The 19,988-nt window shown below is 37.3% G+C and overlaps 1 protein-coding gene across 2 annotated transcripts in view; it reads left to right on the top strand.

Annotated features, from left to right (window-relative positions):
• Positions 1 to 19,988, top strand: part of SmydA-1 (SET and MYND domain containing, arthropod-specific, member 1) — a 91,314-nt gene that overhangs the window by 49,780 nt on the left and 21,546 nt on the right. For both annotated transcript variants that reach the window (XM_067777755.1, XM_067777754.1), the window contains exons 4-5: positions 13,368 to 13,796; positions 19,323 to 19,430. In XM_067777755.1, coding sequence (XP_067633856.1) covers positions 13,368 to 13,796; positions 19,323 to 19,430 — 537 coding nt within the window. The remainder of the gene's footprint in view (positions 1 to 13,367; positions 13,797 to 19,322; positions 19,431 to 19,988) is intronic.

The raw sequence follows: 19,988 nt of genomic DNA, 5'->3' as shown, positions 1-19,988 counted from the left end.
TTCCACTTCCACGCGATGAGCTTTGCATGTGGGCTTACTCAAAAGCGACGCTGTTTCTTGAGTCAATATTTGGGATACCGTTTCTGCGAATGTGGATTTTGGGTTTGCATATGTCGCTCGCTTCGTTCCTACGTCCCGTATGCCATTTATAAAACTCTGGAGTTTTACCCTCTTGGTGTACTCTACGGGTGCGTCCACATTTGCCAAATAAGCCAACCTTTCAACATCCAAGCAAACTCTTGCAAAGTCTCATTAGCTTTTTGGTAACGGTTTTGCAATTCTATTTGATACATCTGTTTCCTGTGTTCGCTTCCGTACCGTCGTTCTACAGCAGCCATCAATGCGTCATAACTGTTCCGTTCGTACTCTGGAATAGTATGTAAGATTTCGGCAGCTGGCCCTTTCAATGCTACGAAGAGTGCAGCAACTTTATCTTCAGCATTCCAGTTGTTCACTGTTGCGGTCTTCTCAAATTGTAGCTTAAAGACCTGGAAAGGGACAGAACCGTCAAAGGATGGTGTTTTTACCTTTGGATTACTCGTTGAAACTTCTGGGCGATTTAGTTGCAACTGCTCGATACGTCCTCTCAAAACATCCACCTCGGCCTCGATTTTTTCTTCAAACTGTAAAATTTTTGTATCTTGCGCCTCCAACTTCGAGGAAATACGTCCTTCTTGCTCTTCCAGTTGAGAAGAGATCTCCGATGATATCTGTGCTGAAATTTGCGCCGACATTTCGGATATTCGTGCCTCTTGTGCTTCAACCTTCGCTGTTATACGGTTATCCTGCGATTCCGGCTGAGTTTCCATCTTGGATGTAATCTGTGTCGACATTTCTGACATACGCGTTTCTTGTGCTTCAATCTTCGATGTTATACATGTCTCCTGTGATTCTAGTTGTTTCTCCATCTTGGATGTTACTGTCGAAGTTTGTGCAAATATTGCAGCTAATATTGTGTTCAAGTCTGTGTTCGCCATTGTCTGCGGTGTTTCATTTTTATCCTCAATTTTTGTTGTTGTCTCGTCGGCGTCAAGATGAAAGACATACTCTTCCACGTTAATTCCTTCTGCTTCCATTACCTCTCGTAGTCTTGCCTGAAGTTCGAGTTTATTGCCGGTTGTATTCAATCCACGGCTGTCCAACTCCTTCTTCAATTGCTGGATCTTCAATTCACTCCACTTTGCCATGTCCTTGTTGCACTCGAAATCTTCGGAATTTATGCAACTATTCCTCTTCTGAAAGCAATTGTAACGAATTTAGCGAAAATCCTCTTATTTGCAACCTTCTGCTAACGTTCGAATCACTAAACTGTTGAATAAATAACTCCACTATTCAATAATGCAAAATGGCCTTTATTAAAGTTCTTCACAATAACACTACTATTGCTCGCCAGATAGCGTATTAAATCAAAACTGATTGTCGTGCCTCTAATGTTGCTGCCTTTTATACTCTGTGATTTCTCGTTCGCATACTTCTAGGCGCTTCCATTTCTAGAATTTACTAGTTGGTTATCAGCTATAAAATTACTACGTTTATAGCTTCTCATATGCGTATATATATGTGAGCACAATTATAATTGCATACTTTTGGGAGCATCTCAGATAAGATATCTGCATGTGTTTGTGCGTTTCTTCTCCGCTGCTCGTATGGACATATGGGTAGACATAATGATTGATTTAATGATGTGCATACAAGTCACTGCTTATCATCGGATTAGAGATGATAGTTTCCCTTAGTGTTGCTAATATTCGTCACAATATATACCCATAGATTTATATATGTATGCATGTACGAATATTTTAGTTAGTGTCTTGATAAACGTGTTAATGTCAAGAAACGACCCAGTTTAACAAAAGTATCCGATTCTGAAAAAGTACTAGGTTTAGCAAAATTACCCGGTTCTGAAATAGTATTAGGTTCCAAAAAAGTACTTATTTTATCAAAAGTACCCGGTACCCAAAAAGTACCCGGTTTTAACAAAAGTACCCTGTTTAACACAAGCACCCGGTATATGAAAAGTACCTGGCTTAAAAAAATTACCCGATTTCAAAAAAGTACAAGCACCCGGTATATAAAAATACATGGTTTAAAAAAATTACCCGGTTAAAAAAAAAACGGTTATTAAAAAGTACCTGGTTTATCGAAAGAACTCAGTATTGATAAAGCACACAGTTCCAAAAAAGTAAGCGGCTTAACAATAGTACCCGGTTTGAAAACAGTACCCGGTACCAAAAAATAACCCGATTTAATAAAAGTTCCCGGTTCGAAAAAGTACCTGGCTTAACAAAAGTACTTGGTACATTAAAAGTACCGGGTTCTGAAAAAGTATCTGGTTCGAAAAAAGTACCCGTTGACTGGCTCACCTATGTGGATGCACCTGTGGAATACATTGGGAGAGTTAAAATTTAAACCTTCACAAATGGAATTCGAGATGTCGACACAAATCGAGCTGCATACTCAAACCGAAAACCCACATTCACTAAAACGGCATCACATGCTCTGATTCAGGAAACAGCCTCACTTTTTGGGTAAACCAGCATTCAAAGCGCGCAGTGTGGAAATAGTAAGGCCAGGCTGGGCGAACACAACTTTAGAAGCACTTGCAACCGGGAGTGACAGAGTACTCAAATGCTTCAAATGCGGGAAGCCAGGTCACATTTCGGTCTCGACCCTGGTGGTTCCAACAGCGTGGGTGGTCTTAAGCATACAGCTGAGGGAGATGGGCTAGTGCGAGCCAGATGCAAGGAGGATTGAATGACGCATTATATCTGTATCACAAACCGGTAGAAAGTCGAGCATTCTTACTGTCGGAGGATATGTAGATGGAAAAGAGTGTTTACTGATTGTAGATACGGGCGCATCTCATTCTGTATTTCGATCTGATTTGGTAAACTGGAGGGCAAACCTATTACACGCAGCAAGATTGCGTACGGTAACTGGTCAGTACAACAAAGTCCAGGGAGATGTGACATGTGAAGTCGTAATTGCGAAGGTCACTGTTCTACACAAATTCGTTGAGGCAGTGATTGTTGATGAAGTCATGTTGGGAGGGGCTTCTTCAAGATGAACATACAAAGAAGGATTATGCGATTAAAGGACAAGGATGTGCCATTCAACTTCGGCTATGATAATGGTTTCCTGGTAGAGGATAGGCCTGGGTATTGGCTCATCTTTTACATCAACGTCAAAGCCGGTGTAGTAACCTGGTGGCGCTACTTGCGCTATTAAGTCCAACAATATACGTGTGCCAGATTCGTGGTTTGATGTTATTGGCGCCACTGAGTGCAAGTAATTCAGCTTGGGTACCAAAAAAAGCAGTAAATAGATGGCGCACGCTTTTTTAAGCTTTGAGCAGATGTGCTGCTATCTCAGAAAGAGTTTGTGCCAGCATGGTGTTACTGGTGCCATAATATGCCACGGATTCACGAAATAGTGTGTCAGCGCTAGTAACTTCGCCCCCGGTATCAACTCTATAACCTCACACCGCACAGAGTTACACAGCCCTAGTGGAGGTGAGTCGACAAATACCAGCAATATCAGAGGCATTAGACTGGGAAATGACTTTTGGAAAGTATTGGCATTGACAAAACCAAATGGACACATCCGAAAAAGGCAAAGAAATTCTCCAAAACATGAAACACGAAATCGACACTGATAATGCAGGGCCAATCCATCAAGCTCCTCTCATTGGCCTAATTACACAGTGTGAGACAGCGCACCAGTAAGATGAAAATAGGTACGAAAAGGACATAAATTGAGGTTTCCTGGTGGAGATTGGTACTGTTATGCAACCCTCACCGGCGGAAAGGTGTTCCATTAAAATTTCAGTGGATGTTCGTATATTTTCCCCCGTGACCAGATTTTCTATCTGGTCAAAGTTTGTTTGAACCCAAGCAATTATAAATCTTCATAAAAATTGCTACTTTACGTTAGAGATGTAAACTTATAGAGAATAATCAACAACGGACAGCAATCGTTCTGTTGACGGTTCTCTTTAAATTTACGTCTCTACCGTCAGTTTGAGAGTTTCTAATGCTGTCCGTCGTTGGCGATTCTCTATAGTTTTACATCTTTGGTTTTTATTTAATTGTCTGATCAACGTCCTAGATTGATGAGGAGTATGATGACTAGTACATAGGACCTACCTAATTATTTTGTAGCTTTTAGTATTGTTTTCAATAAAACCGTTTAACATAAATTTTTGTTTTTTTATTATTTTACTTTGAAGTTTTTAGTCTGTACTTAATTGCCTATTATTTCTCATTCTATTTATTTTATTTAGTGACTCATTATAGCAAGGATTCTTTCCTGACAATTTGTTACAATCTAAGTCCTCAATACATAATCATTCCAAAGACTTTACTCAAATATGCGCCACGTATGCTTGTCCTTCCTCCAACTCCAAAATATTTTGATGTCACTTCTACCGAACTGTATGTAATATTTGTTCCAAATATGAGCCAAATCGGACATAATAGGTCGCTTTCTATTCATGTATGAATTATGTGTTCCAAATATGAGCCAAATCGGACACCAAATACGATTTTTGTGAATATCTCGATCCTTGCGCCACCTAGCGGCGATTTTTTTCTTATTATTGCATTGTCATCAGGTTCTCAACTATATTCCAAGTTTCAAGCTAGTAGTGCTGTCCAGCCTGTCAAGTCAACCTAAATAAAACCGTTTAATTAAAAATATCGAAGGTGATATCAAAAGACGCCTTTCGGCATCGGTTTTTAGAATCCGAAAGCGAATATTAAACATTTTATTTCTGTCAAAAGATATAAGCAAACAATCGGTTCAAGTTTTCATGTGTTTGGTGTATTCTGTCAGATTTGTTGTACACACACATACTAATGCATAGGGGCGTTAAATTAGATCCCAGTCAGCATTTTTTTGAAAATTTTGATCAAAAAATATTCAAATATCCTACGCCAAGATGATTAAAAACGTTCAAATTTAAAAGCATTTTCTGTTCGAAAATTAACGTATCGTCGGGAGAAAAATGTACCTTAAATGTGATTATTGTTGAATAATCATTTATGATTCCTATTTCGAAACGCTTTTTATTCATATTAGATATCATTTTAAAATTGAACTTTAATAGATTTAGAGTAATATTTGACTGCTTTTCACAGTCATTTTGTGATAGTATTCGTTAACATATGTATTTCAATCGTTTTGGTTGAGATTTTTGAATCATCTTTCCAAATAGGATACTACAAAATAATCTTATTTCATCAGGGGAAGAAAGCACGCGAAAGTGAGCTATTCGAACCACAGCTAACTCGCAAACAAACTTGACTGATATATGTACACCTGCGACTACAACATCCAACATCAGCATTATCGTCTGCATCTTAAAATACGGATACGATACGGGATGTTGAAGCCGTATCCAGGTATGTCAAGATAGTTTCACTTACCTGGGGTTCAAATAGCTCACAACCTATGTATTGTCCAATCATTATGTATTTTCTGGGAAGCTGAAGGGGAGAAAAGGTTGGAGAAATCTTCGTTCACGAGCAGCATTACATTATTTTTGTCTTGAAGAATACTTTTTGTATAAATAATAAAATTTTTATATATTTTTTCTTAGCTTCATGATTGAAAAAATATGTGTATGTGAAAAAAATAAAATTTTTAATGAAAAGTAAAATTTCAATAAGTATAAAATTCATTATTCAGTCAACAAATATATTCATAGAAGATTCAGAAAGCTGAATGAAAAATTATTATAAATTTTTGATTACCTAATGTAAACACATTTGATTCAAATATGATTCCAAAATGTGAATGAAAAACTGTATTCAGTTTTTGATCATCTAAGGTAAGCATATTTGATTATTTTTTTGTTGGTTTTTATGAAATATTAAAATTTAGTCATCAAAGGACTTCAAAAATGATTCCAAAAAGTGATCGAAAAATGCTTTTTAGTTTTTCATCATCAAATGTATTCATATTTGATTATTTCCTTTGTTCAATTGTATGATAATTCATTATTTAGTCAGAAAGAGTAATAAAATTGTATTGATGTAGGGAAATTCAAAATTGAATCACCCAAATGCTGAGTGGGATGGTGCACTGTAGACTGGGTTGGCCCCCATACAAAAAAAAAAATGTTGCTAATGTCCGCCCCTAAATTTGAAGATTATGTTGAGAGGATTTCGGAAAAATTTTTTTAAAATTTTTTTTTGATCCTTCGAAATACAGCCGAAACGGTTTTTTCATTGTAACTTGGTTATTTGACGTCCGATTTTTAAAATTGATATGTCATTATTTTGGCCTTGAGAAGCTTCATATTTCCGTTTAGTGTCCTTTTAAGCTATGAAGTCGTTTTCACATGATTAGGTCAGCTAACAAAATTTTACCCCCCCCCCCCCCCCCCCCTAATATATGTTTTTTTCCTTACCAAACGAAAGTACTTAAAAATTCAAGAAAATGTTGCTTTGAAACCATATTACTAAAATAATAAACAAAGAATAACAATATTTATTGCAACTGTTATTTTACCTGATTCTTATTATACTTAGACCTGAAACTCATGATATTTTTGGAGACAAATTTACATGCTTTGCATTGAAAAGTTAATAAAGATATGGCAAATATCATGAATAGAGAAAGTCAAAGTAAATAAGTGAGTCAAACCTGTTGTTTAGTATTTATAATAATAACACTATGCGACAAAATCAATTTTTTTTCTGGGTATTGGACAAAATCCACTTTTTCGTAGAGATTGAGGCTCAAGTAAACAAAGTACTATCTCCATTTTTCGAACTTAGCCTACAAAAAATAGATATCGGCTTACGAAATTCGAAATTCTACATTTCGAAATTTTATTTTATTTTTTTGTTAACGCGTTCAGCAAATTGAAAAAGTAAAAATGTGGGCGTGGTCCGCTCTTTTCCCTTATTAGAAGGGGTGGATTCTTTTTTTGAGAAATTTAGTATAACACCTGTTACACGAGGTAAAAGTCAAAAGTCAGAGTCTGACTGTATTCAGAAGTCAGAGTCTGACTTTTCAGCTGAAGCTTCTCAAGACCAAAATAATGACATATGAATTTTAAAGATCGGACGTCAAATAACCAAGTTACAGCGAAAAAACCGTTTCGGCTGTATTTCGAAGGATCAAAAAAAAAATTTTAAAAAATTTTTTCCGAAACCCTCTCAACATAATCTCCAAATTTAGGGGCGGACATTAGCAACTTTTTTTTTTGACCGAGTCTAGTGCACTGTCTTGTAAAACGTTACCGAAAAAAAAATGGAAAGCGGGTAACATGGCGGAACTACACAAGATGGCAGCACGGGACAGCTGATTATAAACTATTTTTATTTGATTTGATACATCAACTTCCGGCGCAGTACGATTTTGGCATTAGTACATCGAATTTACTAAAACAAAATATATGGAACTTTTATTTATGATTGTTATGAAACGTACTTTTTAAAATGTTTCAGAATGGCTAATTTTTCTGTTTTTTACTTCTCATTAAGATTATTACATAGATTTTAGAAAGTGAAGCCAAGTCACATTCATATCTCAAAAAATTTCACTTATTGCGCTTTAGTTTAGAACTGCTCAAATGTGAAACTTTATAAAAGTAAGAAAAAATTAATAGATCTAAAAGAACAAGTAGACTTTAGCATTTCGTGGCAATTGTAATATGAAAAATATGGTTCGGTCATGGAACGTACACGACAATATCGCACGTTTTATTGTAAGCAGATGAAAATAAAACTTTAATATTTCGAGATTTTATGATACCACAAAAGATTCGGTTAGTGAGATTATGTTATATAGAACACTTAAAGGGACAAAAACGACTGCCAAAGTTGTCTTTGAATCTTATTTTTATAGTGAAAACTAGAAGACCCGGCAGACGTTGTCCTGGCCTAAATTTGGCCTATCTGCATACATTTTAATAAGCTTTTTCCGTCTGACTCTGCCCCCTCCCCCTCTTCACTTTTTCCTTATCCTTTTATTCACTCCGCCCTCCGTCTTTTTCGCTTCATCTATCTCCATCTTTGTCTCATTATATGTCTTTCTCAATCTCCTTCTCTCTTTTCTCTTCTCTCAATTTCTTCTCATTCTTCTGCATCCCTTATCGCCTGTCCTAGAGGGTGGTATGTATTTTATTCCAGTCCCAGTCCCAGTCCCACTCCGAGTCTCAGTTCCAGTCACACTCCGAGTCTCAGTCCCAGTACTAGTCCTAATCCCAGTCCCAGTCCGTCTCTGGATAATATATTACTCTGTACTAAAGCACTCATCAACAGCTTTCATTTGATATCCATATTGTATAAACACTGTCTAGGCATTCACTGGCCCACGTTTTGGCCTATATCTCGAAACCCTAGTCACACAGGGATATGAAAATTACAATCTACACAACTAAAGACTCTCCTGAATTAAAAAAAATGTCATAGTAACTCTAAATCGCGGGCCCCCTCAGAAAACACCTCCTCGCCCGCCCTCTCGGCGGGCCTGGTGATGTGCTATACTTGATATCATTCGCTATAATATTTTTTATTGATAAGCAGGTTGTTTAATTAAACACCAAGCAATTACACGGAAGTATAGCCGCACCACCTGAAAATATGAGTGTCACTGCGTATACGTAACATTTTATTACTACGTATAAACAAATAAAAAAATTTGCATTAAAATAATATTGCGACTGATATATCGTAACGTGAAACTACAATACATCTGGCAATACAATTTTTCATTGATGTTTGACTTTACCCGTGTTTCGCAATCTGCCGCCTATTTTCGACGTAACTTGGTTTTTGCCTCCAACACGATAGCATATTTAATTCCGCTACAATTCTTTTATTTATTATATTAATATTATTATAAATTGTAAACCAATAAAATAATCAACAATAAAGTAATATAGTGAAGTCACAACATCTGGCGACGAGAAAAAATCACAATGGCCGAAGACATAAAGGAATTGCTGGAACAGCAGAAAACGTTTTTCATAGATGTGCTAGGAGCACAACGATCTTGGATGGAGTCACAGCTTGATATTCAAAGGAAAGAGTTCCAAAATATGGAATATAAAGCCGCAGCAACAGCGGACGCGCCAGGTTCCACTAAGCCGTCGATAGCAGATAACACTCATATCGCCATACCAGCATTTGCACCATTTAATCGCAAGAAGCAGCAGTGGGAGTCATATGTTGCGCAGCTGACTCAACACTTCACGGCATATAAAGTCGTCGACGTTGATCAAAAAAAGGCATTTTTTCTTTCGTGGATTGGCGGCGAAACCTTTGAACTGTTGGTTAAATTATTCGGCAGCATAGATGTGCAGTCGAAATTGTATGACGAGCTTATAGGAAAACTAACCTCACATTTTAAAGAAAAAGTGCATGTGCTTGCATCTCGGTATGAATTATTTAAGCTAAAAAAGAAAACTAATCAAAAATATTCAGAGTGGCTAGCTGAATTGCGCGGAATGGCTCGTAATTGTAGACACGTATGCCGCAATAAAGAATGCAATGAAGAATTTGTAGGCGAGCTCATCAGAGACATAATTGTTTTAAATACACCTCATGAACAAGTGAGAACGTCAGCGCTCCAAAAGTTGGAGCCAACACTTGAAGATATTATGTTGATAGCCGAAGCATTTGAAGCAGCGGAAACCGTCAAGAAGCAGGTATCGGCTGAAAATGAAACAAAAAACGAAGTCTTCCAATTAAAACCATCGCAAACGCAAACACAAACTCATAACAGTCAGGAATTTCAGTCTTGCTCTGGATGTGGAACACATCAAACACGAGAAAAATGGAAACTTAGGAACGCGCAATGCCGTAAATGTAAGCGCTTTGGTCATATAGCGCCTGTCTGCAAAACTGGATCGAAGGTAAATGCCATACCCAAGCAGCGAAGCGGTCGGCAACAAAGTATACAAAAGTCGAAGAAAAGTCAAAACGATGTTTTAGCAATTAATCAAGTCAACCCCCTTGGCAATGCAGTAAACATAGTTAATCGTAAATTTATGGTTGAATTAAAAGTGAGTGGCACACCTTTACAATTTCAGCTCGACTCCGGAGCAACCTGTTCTGTTATCGGGAAACAGGGCTAAAAGAAACTACATAGTCCTCAATTGTTGCCATGTAATCAAAGTTACCTCACTACATACAGTGGTGGGCACGTAAAAGTTCTAGGGACTATCAATGTTATGCTTCAACGGGGAAAATTTGAAAGAATGGTTCAGATTATTGTCACAAATATAGAGGAAAACGAAGAGATCTTAGGTACGGACCTTATAGAGGAGCTAGGGTTGTGCACTTGCCAAACACACGTTAGAGCCCTAACTTTAAATTCTTCTGACGAATTTGTTAAAAAGTTCCCAACCATTTTCACGGAATCGCTACGCAACTACAGCTAAAGTCAAATGCTGTACCTAGATATTTTAAAGCACGCCGCACGCCCCTTGCCATTTTCGCAGCTGGAGCTTTTCAAAACCGAAGCACAGCATTTAGTAGATAAGGGTATCTGGAAGCCAATCAATTTTAGTAGCTGGGCAGCACCCATTGTAGTAGTACCTAAAGCAAATGGATGCATACGAATTTGCGGTGACTTCAAAGCTTTGAATGCACAACTAGATATCGACCAGTACCCAATTCCACGTATTGAGGAATTATTCCAATCATTGCGTGGAAGTCAATTCTTTGCCAAAATAGACTTGCCTGACGCATACCTTCAAATAGAAATGGACGACGCTTCGAAGAAACTTACGGTAGTCAACACACCAGCCGGTCTCTGCGAGTACCAACCAACTGCCTTTTGGTATAGCTAGCGCGCCAGCCATATTTCAGCGGCTTCTAGAGCAAGTAATTGTAAATATTCCCATGTGCGTTAACTAACTAGATGACAAAATAATAGGAGGAAGATCGCTCGAGGATCTTAATTTAAATATGGAGCAAGTATTAAAACGCCTGGAGAAAACGGATTTACGTGTAAGCAAACCAAATGCAGTTTAATGCAAAGTGATGTAGAATACTTCGGATTCGTTATTTATTCTAATGGAATAAGCCCCACCAGCTCAAAAATTGTAGCAATAAAGAGTTGCCACGCCCAAGCAATATTAAAGAGTTGCAGGCATTTTTAGGTAAGATTAATTATTACAAGTTTATTAAAAATTTTGCACAACTAGCAGCGCCACTTAATAAACTGTGCCGCATAAATGCAATATTTAAGTGGGGAAAAGAGCAAGAGGAAGCATACGTGGAGTTGAAGAGACAATTATCAACTGCTCCATTACTTTCTCATTTTGATGACAAATTACCTATTGTCCTTGCGACAGACGCATCATCACATGGCATTGGCGCCGTCTTGTCTCACCGTCTCCCTGACGGCTCAGAAAAGCCAGCATTACAGCCAAACTGAGAAAGAGGCGCTTTCGATTATTTTTGGGGTTAAAAAGTTTCACCAGTACCTTTATGGCCGATCATTTACGCTGCTAACGGATCACAAGCCATTGGTAACAATATTCAGCCCGGATAAACAGCTACCGGTTCTAATGATTCAACGACTTCAAAGGTGGGCCCTTATTCTTATGGCATACAGTTATAAAATTCAATACAGAGCCACTGATAAACATAGCAATGCAGATGCGCTATCAGGCTCACCTAAAGGTCCCGATATAGCCTTTGATAAAGAAAATCTATGTTTTCAATTGGGAATTCAGCAACAACTAGAGGAATTTCCGCTAAATGCTTCACACCTCCGCAAGCTAACTCATCGCGATATAATCCTTAAAAGAGTAGGCAAATTTATAGTAGAGGGATGGCCGGAAAAGCTCTCAAAAGCCGATGTGGCTTTGTAGCCATATTTGACACGCCGATTTTCTCTGAGCATCGAAATGGGGATTATCGTTTGCAAACAAATTACAGTCGCGTCGTAGTAACAGAATATGTCAGGGCTGCTGTTTTAGACCTGCTGTATGAGGGACATTGGGGTGTTACCCGCATGAAGCAGATGGCTCGTAGACACTGTTGGTGGCCTCATTTAGATTCAGATATTGTACAGCGCGTATCCAGTTGCAAACCTTGTCAGGAAAATAGTGCTTCTCTAGCACGACAATTCTCTTCGTGGCCTACTGCAGATCGACCCTGGTAGCGAATCCATTTAGACTTTGCTGTGCCCTTCTTAGACTCGATGTGGCTATTGTGTGTAGACGTATACTCTAAATTCACGTTTGTTGTAAGGATGCAAAGCATAACAACCAATGCAACTATAGAAGCTTTAAACTCAATTTTCGCACTCGAAGGGTTTCCAGAAACAATCGTCTCGCATAATGGGCGACAGTTCACTTCCTCAACATTTAATGAATTTTGCAAACACCATGGAATTAAGCACCTCACCACTGCTCCATTTCATCCAGCATCAAATGGTGAAGTCAAGAGATTTGTGCGAACTTTTAAGCAAAGTCTTAAGTAAGCTATAGCTGATGGTAGAAACAAAACTCATGGCCTTATAACGTTCTTAACCACTTTTAGAGCTTCGTCAAATCCAACCACCAGTGAATCGCCAGCTCAGCTTTTACATGGGCGACAACCAAGAGGATTGCTAACGCTACTTCATCCGTCCCCAGATAATAATATTAGAGAGTGTAGTTCATCAGCAGTATTTGATACATCAGACTTGGTTTGGGTGAAGAAATTCGCGTGGGGTTCACCTTGGATCCCGGGGACAAGGCGTACGGAGGAGACACAAAAATCAAATTAAATCCCGAAAAGAGAATGAAAGGTTTGTCTCCGTAACTAAAGAACAGTCTAGTTCAGATGAAGTGCCAATACGCCGATCAGGCCGTATCAGGCAACGCAAAGGAACTCAAAAATAACTGCGGAGGAGATGATATATCGTAACGTGAAACTACAATACATCTGGCAATACAATTTTTCATTGACGTTTGACTTTACCCGTCTTTCGCAATCTGACGCCTATTTTCGACGTCACTTCGTTTTTGCCTCCAACACGATAGCATATTTAATTCCGCTACAATTCTCTTATTTATTGTATTAATATTATTATAAATTGTAAACCAATGAAATAATAATCAACAATAAAGTAATATAGTGAAGTCACAACATCTAAACTGAGATATAACCTATCCTATGTCTCAAGATAGATCAAACTACACACGGGGTGCAAAACAAATTCAAAATCGGTTCAGTAGTTTAGGAGTCCATCGCGGCCGAAAATGTTGTGACACGTGTTTTTTATATACTAAGATGTATGCAAAAAAAGAAAACTTCGTTTGCGTTTAGAATTTTTGATTACTTCTGTTAACAATACAACGTGCGATATGACCTCAGAATATATGTAGGTATGTAATATTGTACGGATTTTTTCAGATTTTTTAAAACCACAGAATTTGACGAAGATTTAATAATGAAAACAATTGGCATTCTACAAATAAATGGCCATGAAGTTCCAGTCACGGATCCACCGCATGTATCCGTATTTAGTAACGCATCGTTTTTGGAGCATTCATGCATTCCAAATCTTGCTAAGAGTTTCACGCGGGAAGGGAACTTGGTGTTATGGGCTCCAAAAGCAATTAAGAAAAATACTCACTTGAGTATCTGTTACTCTGATGCCGTTTGGGGTACTGCAGAACGTCAACAACATCTGATGCATACGAAATTGTTCAAGTGCACATGTCCAAGATGCTTAGACGTAACTGAATTTGGTACCAATTATGATGCATTCAAATGTACCGAAAATGACTGTGAGGGAGTTATCCTGCCGTCAAGCCTAAAGGAATGGAATACACATTGGAGGTATTGTACTTAAGTTTAATTAAATTTTTTTCATTAACATTTTCTTTATCATATTGTGATGACCATTACTAAAAACTGAGTATACAAGATATAAATCGCTTTTCGAACGCTCAAATGTCCTGTAATAAACTGAACACATTTTTGAGCTTTAAATTCGATACTTTGAACGAACTGTCTCATGAAATAATTATTATTGAAATTTTAGGAAAAATAATTTCTTAAATATTTTTTTCATACATCTGACTTAAATAATAAATCCAAATATTTAATTCTTAATTAATGTCAGAGAACTGTCAGGACTTAGGTGGCTATTCTTTTTGTGGAATGTGGCATACTTTTCTGGGCACTCGATACTGTTGTAGATAATATTGGCCAGTGGCGGATCCACTGGGGGAGCGAGGGGGAAGAAAAGAAAAACCAATCTAATATGAAAGGACATTTTCTTCATTGTAATATTAAAATTCGTATAATAATTTGAGGAAAAAATGCCTATTCCAAAAAATCCTCCGAAGTTTATCTTCTAAAGAAGTCTTTTTTAAACGGTTTTATTTAGCTTGACTCTGTGTAGTGGCCGGCCATTGTGAACGAATTTTGTAATTAAAATTTAAGGAACTTCCCGACAAGCTACAAGCTTGAAACTTGGAATTTAGTTCAGAACACGATGACAATGCAATAATAAGATAAAAACTCCGATAGGTGGCGCACGGATCGAAATATTTCAAAAAGTCGTATATGTGGTCCGATTTGGCTCATATTTGGAACACATAATACATACATGATAGAGATATACGCCGCCGACAATCGCCGCCGCCGATTTTTGTCGTTTTTCGCACGCAGCCGACGAATATCAAAAATATCGGCGCGGCGCGGCGGCGGCATCCGACGCGTTACTATATTTTCTACTCGTTTAAGACTGTCTAGGCCATTTATTGTTCATATCGAAAATTGATCGGATATGGTCGAAAGTGGTATCAACAGATGCGCCTCACTGCCAGTTATAAGCAACTAATTGCGAAATTTAACTCTTTCTAACTGTTCAAAAATTAATTAAAAAAACAGGCGTTTTCGGTGTCAGCTTAACACGGACTTTGCATCACCCAATTCAACAAGTTATTAAAACAAAACACTAAAAGAAAAGTTATACAATAAATTTATATGCTCACTTTGCATACTTTTGCAAAAAAATTAATAATGAACAATGAATTCAAATAAAATGACCCCAGGCGAACATGTTTTTAAATTGTACTCAAGTCGTTAAAAAAAGTAAATTACCCAAAAAAGGTGCCGATTTTTAAAAAAAAAATTAATTTGCTGTTGGCTGAAAGAATAAGCGAAATCAGTGAAGCAAAATCCTTTAGTAGGTTCTGAGGGCATAAACACTCCTTTGAAATGTTTCTTACCTCATACTTAAGTTGAGGATATATGTACGTATGAGAAGGGTTTGAAAAATCACTTGGGCTTACATTCAAACATCTGTTTTTTATTTGCGAAACTATACAAAAGCGCCTGAAATGTTAATTTTGATTTTCACACTTCATCCTTCAACACCCAAGTCTCCCGGTTTGACATTTCCTAAAGTTGGCGGCCCTATCCAAACTAGTCCCTTGGAGTGAATCACATTGATTATAGTCTATCAATCAAGTTTAAATATCACCTACAGGTTACGGCTCTTTTTACAAATGTGAATACTTAGGCACAATATTTACCAGGTGAGGCTTTGTACTTCGCAAGAACACTCAAAGTGGTGAAGCAAAAGCTTTTCCAAGACAGTCGAACTAATGACCGTGTGTGCTACTACCCTAACGTAGTGAACAGTCGAACTAGTCTGAAAACTCAAGCTACGCGGTCATCCATAATGATATCATATATATGAATTATATCATAAAGCCGGAAAACAGCAGTTAACATCTTTCAACTAAAAATCGGTCGACTTTCATTATAAAATATCGTTTTGATTTAACGAAGACTATTGAAATCAATGTTGTGAATACAAACATCTGCAAACTTTGCTCTACATTTTAAAAATTGTATCGAGGGTCCTTGTAAAATTTTAATTATGTAGATGCGCCGAGGATTATAAGATTTTTACCCGTGAGTTACGCAATGACATCCACTTAGACTGCTTATGATTTCGAAGGCGGCATCCTTGGTCGAATAATCACTCCCTAACGTTTCAAGGTGTTTCTCTGGTGTAGCGCGACAAAGACATCCGTTAGAATGTCTTCGAAGCTACACCTAGAGCTACTAGGAAAGTCACGTCGACGAAGATATGAGTTCGAAGTCGCAGTCCTATAGCTTCTGTGCTGGCATAACGTGTGAGGGTCAGGAGGCGTGGAGGCGACTGGTGGTCGTGATTGCTATTGTTCACACATCGGGAATTGTAGCTCTTAAAAACAGCAGAAAAAAGAAGGCGTCCTATGTCACGAGAGTCATGAGTATTAATAGACCATTAATAGCAACCGTAAATCGCCTTTGTGCGTGACCGCCAAGAAGCCACAAATGGTTTAAAGAAATTTTGTTTGCGACGATTATTAGGAGTTAACCCCAGGTGAAACTACGCTTTGCACAAGATATACAGACAAAGGTGTGACCATTTTATTTATCTCTATTTCTTTTCAGCAGACGTAGCAATACTAATTCCAAAGACCGGGGTTAGGTTCGAAGCCTCGAAGTAAGTGAACGAGGCACAACCCCTCCGCAAAGACCTAGTCCTGAAAATGTTTGAACGATCTGCCAGATTTTGAAGCAAAACCCTCGATCTTTCCGAAATGGCCAAAACGTGGATTTCCCTTAATACATACAAACAAAACCTTTCCTAAATATTATTTTTTTAAATAGAAAAATCAAGCTTTTTAAAGTAAGAACACCGGTGTACGCCGGCGCGCCGCCCACGCCACCGCCGCCGATAAAGTGATCGGCGTAAATCTCTAATTCATGAATAGAAAGCGACAGTGATCAAATCAGTAATTTCAGAAATGCGCTTTGTATGAAGTAACGCGTCGCATTTGGAACTTTTCGCCCAAAATAACGCATTTGGTGCAATGTAAATGTAATATAAGGAGCAGTATGGAACTCTGAAATAAAGTTTCTTAAAAAGCCGCTCCCGATAACCCAGAGACTTGATACTTTAAAGGAAACCTTGGGCTCCATTAGGTTCAAATATTTAAGATAAAAGAGTTTTCTGATCGAGATATTTAGAAAGTCTATTTTCAACATGTGGAATTTTGCGACCGCTATTTGAGTAACTTCACGTGGAGTTAGATTCTGGAAACTAAGAACATATTTCGTAACCCCATGACAGTGCAACCTAAGGAAACAAATTTTTGCTGGGTGGTCCAGGGATCGTGAAAATTCAAAATATCGTCCGAACTTGGAAACTTTGCTTTCCCTATAGCCGAGAAACCTGAAACATTGAACGGAACTTTGGTTGTAATAATTAGGATAAAAAAGTTTTATAGATGGGACGGGGATCAAGATATTTATAGGAACTAAGAAGTCCATTTAGAATTCTGGAATCTTGTTAAAGGTATATTAACAAACGGTTGCTAGAAAATGGCAGTGTCACTTGCTTTTGTACCTTGCCTGGTTATAAATCTGTTTGAATGGTAATCCTAGCTGATCCTTTTTGGAGAATATGCGTACTTTTCATATTTTCATATGGACAGTATTTATTGTATAAAAAGGATCTATCTTTTACAAGAAATGCATCAGAAACTGAAAATAACACTTTAGGGTAGAGTAGTTAAGGAATGCAATCACCCTGGAATGCAATCCATGCACTCCATGCACTTTTGGACTGCAGCTTTTATTCCTTTTTTAGAATAATCAATGCATTCTTTTAGTCATTATTCACTTTTGTTAGTCCGAAGTAATTATTCATTTTTGATTTCCTAATGTGGAATAATAATATTGAGAAGTAATAAAGAAAATATCATTCCACTGCAGTTGTTCGTATTATAGAATTTTTGCCAGCTTAGGAATGCAAAAGATTTACTGAAATTGCAATAAAAAGAAAACTATGCTTTAATGTATTTTTTACTACAAACAAACATATATGAATGAAATTTTAGTAACTTTTTTATAAAAACAATTCCATCATTAAACATGGCACACCTAAGTGAAGCTTAAGCGATACAAAGGAATGTTAAGGATTGTGGAGTGCATTCCTGCGAGTATTGCAGTCCGAGGAATGCAATCCATGGAATAAAAAAGTAATAAATGCAAAAAAGAAAAAAAGACAACATATTTTTATTCATTATTGCGGACTAACGAATAAGTATTGCAATCCTCTAGGCCTGCAATCAACGACGTAACAACTCTGACTTAGAATTTTTTACTATAGATGCTGAAAAAACTAATAACCCGTTGATTGCTGATCAAAGTCGCAAGGTCCATCAGTTGAACTTGAAAAATTATCGGCTAGGATTTCTATTCAAACAGATTTATACGAGTAACCAGGAAAAGATTTAAACGAAGTGGGAAGTTTCAGTGCCACTTTTTACCAACCAGCCATTCGTTAAGAAGCAGTGTGTCCACGCATACGAAGCATTATGGATAAAACAAGTTTGATATCTTATACGTCAAATGCCTGACAGGATGTTCAATATGGCTGCTTTTAACGTTTTGGCAGCGTTTTGACAGGGTGTTCCATATGGCGGCGCGGGTGATAGAAAGAGATACAGAATGAGACAGCGATAGTAAATAAAAAATCAGGTGATCCATTCTATTTTTAATTTTGACGTTATCACACTTGTCTTACCCACAATGATACGAAGTAGCCAGTAATTGCTAGTTCAAAATAAAAGTTTATAAATAATAAATAACCCCAATGAGAATTACTGGATAGATTTGGCAACGTCCCTGTTGGAAAAATCTCTAGTTCAAAACTGGTGCGCTTCTAGTGCATTCCGAACTCCTAGTAGTGCGACCTCTACCTCCTGTACATGCTTTAACTAGCGAATTTAACATGGCGATGTCCTAGGCTGTGGAAATCGTCCCCGCTGGGCTACGTTTTCTGTAATTCCGAACTATGTACTTTAGAACTAGTTGGTTTATTGGTACTTTTTCGATAGTTTCCGAATTGGTGTAAAAATTTACTTGAAGTTATATTTCTTTTGTTTGTACCACTTCGTTGGATTCGAATCAGACCGATGTTCTAAATTTTTAAGATATTTCTAATTCAGGCGCGAATTAGAAATACTTTAGCGGGTACCTTTCTGCATTGCCAGCCTTCGGTCTATCTTTAAAAGAATATCCCTGGATCGGTCTAACATCAGCTACGCGATACAAAGTATTTCCCCATAGAAACCCCTTCATAAGTGTCTATGTATGTTCCAATTTTTTAACTAGATACAATCTACTTACTACCGAACTAGTACTTATGGGATACTTTAGGTTTATTTCTGCACCAGATATTTTTAACACTTGTTACTGATATCCACACAGGGGCTATGAATGTTTGTACATAAGATGTAAAAATTTATTGAATTGTTTTTTGTTTTTTTTTTTTTTTTGTATTTTAACTAGCTGCTCTACATGTGGAAATCAAGCGGACATATCATTTATAAAAAATATTTTGGAAAGAGCTGGAAAAGACTTGCAGGCAATGGATAAATCTGTGGATAATTGCATAAAGTAAGTCAACTTTTTTTTTTATTATTTATAAATAAATTATATTGGACTTATTTCCTGAAGTAAGAAATAGAACTCGATTGGATTGGCTAAATCAGCAAACATTCTAGTTCATTGACTAGAATTTTGTGGGGTTTTTCCTACTAGTTAGGTCGTAAGTAGAGTTAATACATTTTTAAAATGAACAAAGCATGTACATATATAAATATTGTAACGAATTTACTTGCAAATCCTCTTATTTGCAATCCTCCGCTAAGTTCGTATCGCTAAACTGTTGAATAAATAACTCCAATATGTAATAATGCAAAATGGCCTTTATTCAAGTACTTCACAATAACACTTGTACTTTGCAACGAACAGCTTACTTAATAACCAAACTGATTGACAGCTCAAATGAAACTCTACTATTCAAAATAATACTGCTATAGCTCGCTAGATATCGCTTAATCCAAATCTCAAATCAAACTGAATTACATCTTACTTGCTTGCCCCGCTTTTATAGTTTACGCTGCATACTTCTAGGCTCTTCGATTTCCAGAACTTACTAGTTGTTTCGGCTAC

The sequence above is a fragment of the Eurosta solidaginis genome, chromosome 3 (assembly GCF_040869045.1).
Source record: "Eurosta solidaginis isolate ZX-2024a chromosome 3, ASM4086904v1, whole genome shotgun sequence".
Taxonomy (NCBI): Eukaryota; Metazoa; Arthropoda; class Insecta; order Diptera; family Tephritidae; genus Eurosta; species Eurosta solidaginis.
This window is presented reverse-complemented; position numbering and strand designations above follow the sequence as displayed.